Source organism: Bos javanicus, chromosome 27 (assembly GCF_032452875.1).
Source record: "Bos javanicus breed banteng chromosome 27, ARS-OSU_banteng_1.0, whole genome shotgun sequence".
NCBI classification, from domain to species: domain Eukaryota; kingdom Metazoa; phylum Chordata; class Mammalia; order Artiodactyla; family Bovidae; genus Bos; species Bos javanicus.
The window spans coordinates 33,291,524-33,303,531 of NC_083894.1; the positions used below are offsets into that span (position 1 = coordinate 33,291,524).

A 12,008-nucleotide genomic window follows, 5' to 3' on the forward strand; every position below is an offset into this window, starting at 1 on the left:
ATGATGAAATCAGGGTTTTGTACATTTCGCTTTCATAAATCAGAGGTTATGGAAATAATGGTTTTACCTGTTTATGCATCATATTGTGTGCATGTGGGACAGGGTTCATTTGAAGGGCTCTAGGAATACCCACTTTTCATACAGTTCTGTATAAAATGGTCTCTGTAAGCAGGTCATCACTGACAACTCATTTTATTCCAATGAAAAACAAGTGAGAAAAGATCTCCCCAGGCCCCTCAAAGACACAGTAGCATAGTTTGGAAAAGGCAAACATGGTGTGTGTTGAAAGCCCATTTCTCACTGTCAGCCTGTTCTCAAAACCAGAGCATGTGTTGCTGTACACACCTTTCAACAAGCAACCCTTTCTCTTAGCTGGGAGTGGAGAATTCTGTTCTTGAAATACTTCCACAGTTACTCCTTCTCACTCTGAAGCTTCCAGGCTGGAAAAACATAATTTCATCTATGCCAAAAATAGACTAATAAGAAACAATAAATATTAATATATACCTGTGTCAGTTGTACAGTCTCAATGCCTCAATAAATACCAGCATTTCTGCTACTGCTAATTTGTTTAATTAGCTAGCCTGACATTCCACATGGTGTAAATCATCAATGCTGTTAGCACTGGAATGGAAACACTTCAAGTGATAATGGTTGGGTTTTCATCCTGCATATGTATTTTAGCCAGATAACCCCATCTCAACTTAGATGTTTAGAGCACCAATTCTCAGACCTTGGAAAGGGATTTTGCTCTCATGCTATCACACCTTCTTCCAGCCATCTCCTCCAAGATAGTAAGACGTTGACCTGTTAAAGCAGAGAAATTGCAGCCCCGAGTCAAGCTAAGAGGACAGAATAGACTCCAGACTAAAGATTCAGTTCCTATTTCAGATCTAAAGCAACTAATGGGAAAGTAGTAAAATTTGCTTTTTGATTTTCTCAGTAATACCATTCAGTCCCTCGCTTTTGATTCTATCCTTTTAGGTAAATAAAAATCTTCAGTCAAAATCTTCATCTTCCAATGCCCATTAATCAGCTACCAGCTATAGAGTTCTTGTAAGAACTGATTTAGTCTTGTGCGTATTTTCCAAATTAAATTTTTATGAAAGATTCCAGTAACATCCTACATAATTGAAATTCTTAAGTCCCCTGGAGTTTTTCCTTTGAATGAAGTAAGAAATTTAGTTTAATTAAAATCTTTATCCACGGCTCCTTTAGTATGAGCTTGCCATTTATTAGCATGGATTTTTAAAAAGTAGAATTTTAAATCGGGTACAGACTTAACTGAAAGTTTTTATGTTAGTTACAATTCTTTATTCTGACTCCTGTCATGGAAGAAGTACGGGAATCAGTATAACAGTTCTGTATTTTTTCCGTAAGGTCACTTGAACTAGAGTTCTAGAAGCCGTCTGCTGTGGGAGTTGCTTACTCTTTGGTGCAGCTGTCCACCCACTTGGTAGAGGAGCAGAGGGTTGTGGGAGGCCCTGTGCAAGACCTCGGTCTGCACATATTGCCCACAGACCTCTTGACCTCCTCAAGCTTGACAACCTGATCCTTGGGTTCTGCACCCTCTGCACCCTGCATTCCTTAACTGGTAGCATTTTCAAGATATTTTTAGGTAGACGCTGTCAGGACCCAGGAAAAAAAAGTTTCACAAATGTTTTGAGACCCTTATGCTTCATTTTACAGCTCATCAGTGAATGAAGTTAGAAGAGCCTTGTCCGCATTCTCTTGGTACTAAAATGCTGCTGTAGTAGCTGAGCTGTAGTATCTTATTGAAAACGTGCCACCACCTTGTCCCACTGTCCTCAGATGAGATCTTTAACAGACTTGGAGTCTTCTAGCAGGGGCCTCCTCGTGAGCCCTCAAACCCATTCAGCCGGGAGCTGGTGGAGCCGCAAGTTGGCCTTCAACACCTAGCTTCAAGAGCAGGGCAGGACTCCAGGCGCTTGCGCAGGTGATTGGCAAAATCCACCTGGGTCTGCGAGAGGACCTGGTTGATGATGGTCTTCGGCAGCCATCCCTAGAGTCAAAGAAGAATTTGGCCGTCTTGTGGCTGGCGTCCCTTCCTAGACACCGCCGATCCCTGTCACACACCTGGTGGGTTGCCTGGGCTCGGTCTTGCAGCCCTGTTGGGAGGTGCACCCTCCCAGTTGTTCAGGGTCAGGGGCTGGAAGACTGCATTACTGCCCTGCTGTCAGGACCATGTCAGAAGCAAGGGATTTGTCCAGACAGGTTTCAGCCCTGTCTTCCCTACGGTGTGACCCTGAGCTAGCTACCATACCTTTGGGGGCCTAAGTTTCCTTCTTTCTAAAATAACTACCGAGTTGAAATTGGATATGAAATGTAAGAGGGAGCCATTGCAGGCTTCTGAGATGATGGGATAGCAGGCCATCACTCAAGTTTGTTCCCACTGCAGCGGTCCACTTCTCTCAAAATGGAGGAGGGTCCTTCATGTTATTGTGGGCTGATATGGGAGGGCTGTGTTAGTTGCACAGTGGTGTCCTACTCTTCGCAAACTCATGGACTGGAGCCCACCAGACTCTGTCCATGGGATTCTCCAGGAAAGAATACTGGAGTGGGTTGACATTCCCTTCTCCAGGGGATCTTCCCCACCCAGGCACTGAATCCCGGTCTCCCACATTGCAGGCGGATTCTGTAACATCTGAGCCACCAGGGAAGCCGGTGGGAGGGGTAAGAGCCTACTTTTTTCACCACCCCCGTGGGCCCCTCCCATCCGCCTTACCTTGAGGTCAATGCTGAGCAGCCAGGTGAGTTTGGTCCTTGAGGGACTTCCAGCCAAGGGGCGGAGCACCATGCAGGTGGGGCCGTGCTCCGCTCTGCCGGGTAAAGACACATCAGGTCAAGAGGACAAGCCCGAGTTCTTGAATGCTGGCTAGTTACATTACCCACATTCCTCCCGGACCTCATCTTTTTTTAAGTCTCATCGGAGAATTGCTATTTGCCAAGGGTGAGATTTAACAGTTGGCAGGGTCACCAGCTCGTCAGAACAAATGCCAGTTGGAGCCTGGAGGCCTGCAGAGCCTCTCAGTTGGGATAACGGGGAGGCTGGAAAAGGGTCCAGGGTGGTGTTGGGGGCCCTGGGGAACTCCGATAGCAACTGTGTTCTAAGTGGTATGGACTCTGTTTTCATCAACATTACAGTTGGACTTGAGCATACCCGCTAAACCTAGCCCTACCTCTAGTTTTAGAAAATTACTAAGTTTCTTAAACTTGCTGGGAGGGTCAGCGCAACCTGGCCCTAGAAGTGTGGCCCATCTTGTCTTCCTCCCCTGCTATGGAAAATAAGACGGAGGGTAGGAACCAAGGGTTGGATCCTTGAAGCTGGAGATTCATCACACACTTGGCAAGCATGTGTCCCCAGGCTGTGTTAGAAAAGAGAGATTTGGGGCTTCCCTGATGGTCCAGTGGCTAAGACTCCATGTTCCCAGTGCAGGCGGCCTGGGTTCATCCCTGGTCAGGGAATTAGATCCCTCGTGCTGCAACTAAGACCCAGCCCAGCCAAATAAATGAATGGGAGCTTTGGAGGCTGCTGCCAGTATTACCTGATGACACCCTTCTGCTGGGGCATCTCCTCATAGAGTGTGGCCATGCCAGCCAGCACACACATGGAGCCCCGGCGCTTGGTACAGCGTACGCTCACAAAGTCTCGGGGCCCCACGAGGTTTCCTGCCGCCTCTGCAGCCAACTCGTGAGTGATGACCGTGTCTTTTCCAATCTTCTGCAGGACCTGCCAGGCCACAGGGAACCAGAGACACTCAGCCAGGTAGGGGGAGAGGCACCACCTCCAGCTCGCCGCCGCCCCCTTGTGACTGCTGCAGCCACCCTTCCTACCAGCTCTCCCCACCTTGATCTCCTTGACATTGGGATTCCACTCGCCCATGGCCTCCATGCGCTCCACAAGCTCTTCATAAAGCCTCTCCATGGGCTGGTCCACCACCACCTCCAACCGGAACACCTTGCCCACGTCAGGGATCACTTTACTCAGCACCTCGTCCCCATTGGCCTGTTGGTGAGGAGAGAGGAGCCCCGGGGAAATGCTAAGAGGAAAAATATTCCCAGTGTAGGACACAGACAGTGCCTGGCAAGGCAGGAAGGGAACAGCCAGGGGAACTCTAGGCTGAACCCGAGGAAGCCTGGAACTGTCTTTGATAAAGGCAGAGGAGGTCCTGTTTCCTGCCACCAGCCTTGTACATGTGCTGAGGACTGGAGAGGTAACCTGCCTGTCCCCTGGGCCCTTTTTTCTTGAGGATCAATGTATTTTCTTAAACATTGACATGTATTTATTCGTCCAGATAAAAATCAGAATTATTTTGTAAAATTTTCAACAAACCTGCATTGGGTTTTTGATTGAGATTAACTTGGAGAAAATGAACATGTTTCATTACAGAGTCTTCCCACATCCTGGGGGTAAATGTTGGCAGGGGTGGGTAGGTCCACCTGAGAAGGCCCTTACTTGACTTCAGAAGCTCAAAGATCCAGAGAGAGAGATTCATTTGGGAGTGAAGAAAGTGGTCTGCAACCAGCTAATTTCACACAGGTTTTTTTTTTTGCAGTCCAATCCCTCATTTTACACCAGAAGGATGTATGGCCAGAGAAGGTCTGCGAGATGCCCCAGGACCCTTAGCAAGAGCAGTGCTGGGCCCAGGTCCCAGATTTCCTGACTCCCAAACTCGTAGTCTGTTAACTCAGAGAACCCGGAGAAGGAAAGACCTCGCCTGAACTTTGGCCAGTGGGCGGCTTGTGAACTGGCCACGGAAATAGAGCCGATTCTCAGCAGAGCCCTCGGCCTGTGACCTGCGCCTTGTTTCCAGTGTCCAGTGAAAGGGCAGTGCTCAGGAGCGGGGCACACCAGAGGGCCTTGCTGCTGCTAAGTCACTTCAGTTGTGTCCGACTCTGTGTGACCCCACAGACCGCAGCCCACCAGGCTCCCCCGTCCCTGGAATTCTCCAGCCAAGAACACTGGAGTGGGTTGCCATTTCCTTCTCCAATGCATGAAAGTGAAAAGTGAAAGTGAAGTCGCTCAGTCATGTCTGACTCTTAGCGACCCCATGGACTGCGGCCTACCAGGCTCCTCCGTCCATGGGATTTTCCAGGCAAGAGTACTGGAGTGGGGTGCCATTGCCTTCTTCCCAGAGGGCCTTGGCCCCCTGTATTCCAGACCAGCCCTGTCACAGGTGAACCCAGGTCACTCCTGCAAGGTCAGCCAGGAGGTGGGCTAAGGGTGCTTCAGCCCTGGCACTTCTGACCAGAGGATGAGGCCTCTCCTGACCCTAGAATCCCCACTGCATGATCTGAATGGGTGTACAGCACATCCTGGAGGGGAGCTAAAGACACGGGGACAGCTTTTTTCAAACTCAAGTCTCCAGAACATCTTTGATGGGGGACAAGAGTATCTGGGGGTATATTCTTGGGAAAGAAGAATTCACACTGCTTACTGGGGCTTCCCTGGTGACTCAGCGGTAAAGAATCTACCTGCCAGTGCAGGAGACATGGGTTCAATCCCTGGTTTGGGAAGATCCCACATGCCGGGGCAACCAAGCCCATGCACCACAACTATTGAGCCTGTGGCTTTACAGCGCAGTAGCTCCAACTACTGAAGCTCGCTCACCCTAGAGCCTGTGCTCTGCAATGAGAGACACCATGGCAATGAGAAGCCCTTGTACCGCAACTAGAGAGCAACCCCTGCTCGCTTTAACTAGAGAAAGCGAGGAGATGCTCCCAGCAATGAAGACTGAGGGCAGCCAAATTAAAAACAAAAACAAAAACAAAAAACTGCTTGCTGTCCAGTGACTACTGCTCAAGGCTGGACTTCTGAGAGGAGCAGAGTCTGCAGCTGGCCTTGAGAATGGTACCGTAACATCGAGGAGCTGTGGGTTCCTCCGTGGCCCCCTTACCTGCCGGCTCTCCTTCTTCCAGCCCTCCTGGTCTTTGAGGATGCCCAGGGCCCTCTGCATGGCCTCCTCTCCCTGCTGGATATAGGCCAGCTCTTGGTCGCTGTAGAGAGGGTCTTCCAGCTGAGAACCTGGATGCAAAGCCAAGGAGACACTGAGCTTCTAGCCTCCCACCAGTTTCACCCTTTGGATCCCGGAAGAGCCCAGACCAAAGTCACAGGGTCCCAGCCGGCAGGTTGAGTTAGACACAGAGGTCTGGCTGTGAACAACGCCATTCCCATAGAGGGAGTGAGGAAGGTGGAGGGGTGGGGGGACGGGGTCTGGGGGATCACAGCCACACACACAGCGCTTGCACCCGGGAGCCCCCTGCTACTGGCAGAAGCCCAGAAACCTCAGCTCTTACCTAGGAGAGAGCCGCGACGCCGAACCTGGTTAATCCACGCAGCTGGGGCCGGGCCCCCTAGGGCCCTCCGGTTCAGCTCCTGGCCGATGGCCAGCACAGCCTGCTGCTGCAGCCCTGCCAAAAACGGAGGGAAATCATTGCTTAGGAGCAGGAAAGCTCCTCTTAGAGATGGACCCTTCCACCCTTCCTCTCATCACAGAGGAGGAAGCCGGCCTGGAGGGAAAGTGACTTGATCGGGAAGGATTCCCAGAGGGATGACTCCAGGGCCCAGAAACCTGCTTTCTGTCTCACTGGCCCCACCTGAAGGTGGGGGCCACACCCAGGCTGGCTGAAGTTGCCCAACCAAAACATCCCAGTGTTGCAGACACCCTGTCCCCTGAGGTCTGTGAGAATAACTGCTCCGTGTGCCTGGGGGGGTCTTGCTGAGAGAACAGTCCCATGCTGGTGCAGTTCTCCCAGTGCAGCTTCTATCTAAACAGTAGCCAGCCGAGCCCAATGTAATTGGAAAGGACTCATTTAGATTGCTCTGTGGCCCCTTGAGGGGATTGACTCAAATGACCCTGGGTCCTGCAGGCACTGATTTCCACCTCCAGCTGGAGGTATTTAAGGCGCATACTCCCAACTGTATGATGCTGATAAAGAGGCCCCCCCACGCCCCCCACGTGCTCTTGTCCTACTCCCCTTTCTTCTCTCCCTCTCCCCCACCCATCAGCTCTCAGGCTTGCCAACATGGGGGCTTGGAGTCGGGGCTCCCCCCACTGCCACTGTAGCCAGGATTTCCCTGGCACCCTTGGTACCCATCCTAGAGGAAGGCAAAGTCAGGTAGAAGCCAAGACGGCTTGGAGCCCTGCAGAGGATGCCAGGGATGACCGAGCCTGGAAGGCACCTTCGTGTCCAGCTCAATTCTTCAGTGAGGGGGTAGTTGGGGGCCGTTGAGGTGCAGAAGGTGAGAGGCTTGCCCAGGCTGCCTCAATGAGAGGCACAGCTGGGGCCAGACCCTGAGAGGCCTGCCCCCGAGGTGTGCCCTTTCCCCACTAGACACTGCAGAGCCCCTGGCCGCCCAGACAGGGTCCCGGGAGCTCACCCTTCATGCTGCGCACATGTCTGTAGGAGCTTCCGGCACACAGCTTAAACGTCGCGAGAAGCATCTTTCCTGGCAGTAGGGGCAGGTGTGGAGTCTGGCGGGGATGCTGAGGGCTCCTGCTGTGGCCTCTGGTCCCGGAGGATGGCTGCTCCTGTGCTTCCTCAGCCTGACAGGGTTGTGGCCTCGGGCCCTGCAGCTGCGGCCAGATGATGTGTTTCTGAGCCTTAAATACCTCCAGCTGAAGGCTGTGTTTCATCATCGGGAGATAAAAAAGCCATCACTCAGCGTGGAAAAGAAGGCACCAAGGATAGAGAGATTGCCTCACCAGGAGTCTTTGGCCATTTGCGGGGAGCTGGGGTGGAGAGGGAGGGTGCAGAAAGGGGAAGGGAGGTTGATCCTGACCGGGATGGATGGAGGGGAGAGAAAAGGGAGAAGCAGTGGTCAAGGCAATTTAGAAAAAAAGTGCGCACATGTGACATCGGTTGGCCAGCAGCCTGCTGTTTAGAGTGTGGCTCTGCAGCTGCACCGCGCCCCACCCCTGCCCCCCACCACCGCCCACCACTCAGAAACTCCAGGTTCAGTAGGTCCAGAATTGAGACTGTGAAAGCTGCATTTTAAAAAACAATTCCAAAGTGATTGCCATGAAGGTATTCTATGAACTGTACTCTAGGCTTTGAGAAACTCTGCCCAGGTAGAGTGCTCAGGGCATCTGCTGGGAGCTGGCAGAGGCCACCCCACCCCAGTTCTACACGAATCAAGTCATTGCCCCTGTGGTCACTGACCTATAGTAATCATGAAAAGAAATTAGGAATAAGATAAGGATGAGGCAATTTGTGCTCTAGGGAAAACTAGTCCTTCGATAGTTATCAATATTATCATGTTTTGTTTTTTTGGCTGCACTGTGCAAAAAACAGGCGAAATGAGTCCTTAGAGAGTTAACAATATTATCATTTTTTTTGGCTGCACCATGAGTCGTGTGGAATCTTAGTTCCCCATCCAGGGATCGAACCCCTGCCCTCTTCATTGGGAGCACAGCGTCTTAACCCCCAGACCACCAGGGAAGCCTCAATATTATAACATTATCAAGAGAAATTTTTTATGAGTTTGGGTTCTTACATCTTCTCATACTAAAATCATGAACAGAGAAACCCATTGCTGGTGACCAGGAGCAAACTTCTACCAAAATGTGCGCTTGAGTGTCGGTACCCCCCTCACCTAAATCCCACATACACCGACCTCCCCAGGCCCTCGGCCACTTCAGAGCAGTTCCTCAGCGATTTCTGAGAGGCCGTCTCCCAGGGTCAGGTCTTCAGGAAGCCCCCAGATAAAGCGGAAACTCACAGCTCTCTGGTTGTGCTTCTTTTGTTTTTCAGTCAGCAGCCTTGGTGACCGTGAAGGAGCACAGAGATGGCTTCTCTCCTTGGCCTGAACTCGGTGAGGATCTGGAGCCTTGAAAGTACATGCCCGTCCTCAGCCAGTCCAGACAAATTGGGGTAAGTTTCTCCTGGTTCTTAAATCTTCTGGGTTTTGGTTGATACTGGTGAGTTTTATCTGGTGGTGTGTAACGGGTATCTGGTCCCCAGTTGAGAGATACTGGGAGAGTTCCTCTGCCCAAGCTCTGCCTCCCAGAAAGACCCTGGGATCTGCTTAGTTGAAAGACACTATATCCAGCAGTTGAAAGAATGGTCTGGAGTGAGTGAGGTTGGCCTAGTGTCTTTTCTCAGTTAGGTTAAAGAAAGGGTGCCAGAAAGCCAACCTCTAACACCCCAGCCAGATTCATGTAAAATACATAAGGAACTTACTCTTTTAAGTCCTTATTTAATTGGGAACTGAAGGAAATGTCACCCTGAAAATCGTCAAAACGGAACTCTTCCTTTTTTTTTTATTATTCATTCGTTTTATTATTTAGATTCTACATATAAGCCTTTGTCTTTCTCTGTCTGAATTATTTCACTTAGCTCAATACTTCCAGGTCCATCCATGTGGTTGTGAAAGTTTATTCCTTTTTACGTTTGAGTAGTAGTCCACGTCTTTATTCATTCATTTGTTGACGGACATTTAAGTTGCGTCCATATCTTAACTGTTGTACATAATGCTGCTTAGGAACATGCAGGCACATGTTGTTTTTTGAGTTAGTGTTTTTGTTTTTTGTTTGTTAAATGTTTTATTTTATATTGAAGTATAGCCAATTAACAATGTTGTGATAATTTCAGGTAGACAGCAAAGGGACTCAGTCATACATATACATGTATCCATTCTCCCCCAAACTCCCTTCCCATCCAGGCTGTCCTGTAATATTGAACAGAGCTCCCTGTGTTATACAGTGGGTCCTTGTTGGTTATCCTTTTTATTTATTTATCACAAATAATAATTTATTTTAGGAGAGGAATCATTTCACTTGCTTCAGGCAAAGCTGTTCAGCTCTGTTTCACACTGCAGGCACCTAGCAAAGAAAACAAACATCTCCAAGTCTCCTTGCCACTTGTTTAGTTGCTCGCTCATGTCCGACTCTTTTGTGACCCCATAGACAGTAGACTGCCAGCCTCCTCTGTCCATAGGATTTCCCAGGCAAGCATACTGCAGTGGGTTGTCATTTTCTCCTCCAGGGGATCTTCCTGACCCAGGGATCGAACCCATGCCTCCTGCATTGCAGGCGGGTTCTTTGCCACTGAGCCACCGTGACAGCCCCTTCCCTGCTGCTTGCTGTTGCTCTTGTTGTTTAGCTGCTAAGTACCACTTAGCACAACCCAAAGAGGAGGCCAGGGGAAGCAACAAGAGCACTCCACCCAAGCCTGTTCCAGTTACACACAGAAGAAATTTTGCCCTGGGTCCAGGGCAGCCGGCTCAGCACGGTTGCTAGTGTCCCAGGTTAGTGTCTTCTGGAGCATCCTTTTCAGCCTCAAACCGAGGCTGAGACTGTACCAGGTATAGACGCTTCATCACAAAGATCCTTACTCTCAGCATCTTTAGATGATGGCTTTCGTGTGACTTCTTAGACGACATCTTTTATTCGTTTCAGGTCTCCACTCATGACTTTTAAGCTTCAACCTGCTGGTCTGCCTCTCACTGTCTCTGCACACTCCAAAGAAAGGCTACGGCCAAAGGCCCGAATTTGCTGGCTTCGCTGGGACCAGACTGGTTATCCATTTTAAATAAAGTAGTATGTGTATGTCTATCTCAAACTTCCCAACTATCCCTTCCCCTAACCTTCCCCTCTGGTATCCATAAGAGTGTTTTTGTTTTGTTTGGAAAAACACCCAGGAGTGGAATTGCTGGAAGTGATGTGTTAGTCACTCAGTCATATCAGACCCATGAACTGTAGCCCTCCAAGGCTCCTCTGTCCATAGGATTCTCCAGGGAAGAATACTGGAGTGGGTTGCCCTTTCCCTCCTCCAGGGGATCTTCCCAACCTAGGGACTGAACCCTGATCTCCCGCATTGCAAGCAGATTCTTTACCATTTGAACCACCAGGGAAGCCCATGGAATTGCTGGGTTGTATGGTAAGAAGTTCTATTTTCAGTTTTTTGATGAAATTCCATACAGTTTCTGCACCAAGTTACATTCCCATTGTCAGTGTGCAAGGGTTCCCTTTTCTCCACATCCTCACTCATATTTGTTATTTACAGTTTTTTTTGATGATACCCATCTAGGTGTCAGGTGGTATCTTGTGGTTTTGACTTGCTTTTCTCTGAAAATTAGTAATGTTGAGCATCTGTTTCTGTGTCTGTTGGCCATCTGTATGTCTTCTTTGGAAAAAGTGTTTATTTAGGTCTTCTATCCATTTTTAAATTGAGTCCTTTTTTTTGATACTGAGTTGGATGAGCATATATATTGGATGAATATATATATATATATATATATATATATATATATATATAGGATGTTAACCCTTCATGAGTCATATCATATCTATTTTCTCCCATTCAGTAAGTTGTATTTTAGTTTTGTTGATGGTTTCCTTTGTTGTGTAAAACCTTCTTTAATTAATTGATTTTTTAATTGAAGAATAATTGCTTTACAGAATTGTGTCGGTTTCTGCCAAACATCAACATGAATCAGCCGTAAGTATACATATGTCCCCTTGCTATATGCAAAAACTTTTGAATCTAACTAGATGTCATGAATCTTTGCTTTTGTTTCCTTTGCTTTAGGAGACAGATCCAAAAATAAATACCACTTCAATTTTATGTCACAAAGCATTCTACTTAGCTTTTCTTGTATGAGTTTTATTGTTTCCAGTCTTACACTTCGGTCTTTAGTCCATTTGGAGTTTATTTTTGTATTTGGTGTAAGAAAATGTTCTAATTTCATTCTTTTCCATGTAGCTGCCCAGTTGTCTCAGTACCACTTACTGAGGAGACTCTCTTCTCCACTGTATATTCTTAAAAATCTTTGCCGTAGATTAACCGACCATAACTATGTGGGTTTATTGCTGGGCTCTCTAGGCTGTTCCCTTGATCTGTGTGTCTGTTCTCGTGCCAGTGCCATATTGGTTACTGCAGCTTTGTAGTACAGTTTAAAGTCAGGGATGACCATACCTCCAGCTTTTTTTTAAAAAACGTTTTACTTTGTACTGGGGTATAGCCGATTAACAATGTTGTAATAG

At 48.6% G+C, this 12,008-nt stretch overlaps 1 protein-coding gene across 1 annotated transcript; it reads right to left on the reverse strand.

The window, feature by feature from the left end:
• Nucleotides 1-176: 176 nt before the first annotated feature.
• Nucleotides 177-7,831, reverse strand: STAR (steroidogenic acute regulatory protein). The gene is made up of 7 exons (XM_061404480.1): nucleotides 7,403-7,831; nucleotides 6,319-6,432; nucleotides 5,919-6,046; nucleotides 3,869-4,027; nucleotides 3,567-3,751; nucleotides 2,747-2,840; nucleotides 177-2,023 (listed from the first exon to the last, which is right to left on the reverse strand). Exons 1-7 carry the CDS (start codon nucleotides 7,659-7,661, stop codon nucleotides 1,910-1,912), a joined length of 1,053 nt encoding a protein of 350 aa, XP_061260464.1. The 5' UTR covers nucleotides 7,662-7,831; the 3' UTR covers nucleotides 177-1,909.
• Between the last annotated feature and the right edge of the window lie 4,177 nt (nucleotides 7,832-12,008).

Bases quoted from the DNA above. Each gene is read 5' to 3' on its own strand.
- STAR (XM_061404480.1), bottom strand. From the start codon at position 7,661: ATGATGAAACACAGCCTTCAGCTGGAGGTATTTAAGGCTCAGAAACAC. The intron at 6,433-7,402 runs GTGAGCTCCCGG...CGTTTTTGGCAG, and splicing joins ACATGTGCGCAGCATGAAGG to GGCTGCAGCAGCAGGCTGTG. The intron at 4,028-5,918 runs GTAAGGGGGCCA...CCTCACCAACAG, and splicing joins GGAAGAAGGAGAGCCGGCAG to GCCAATGGGGACGAGGTGCT.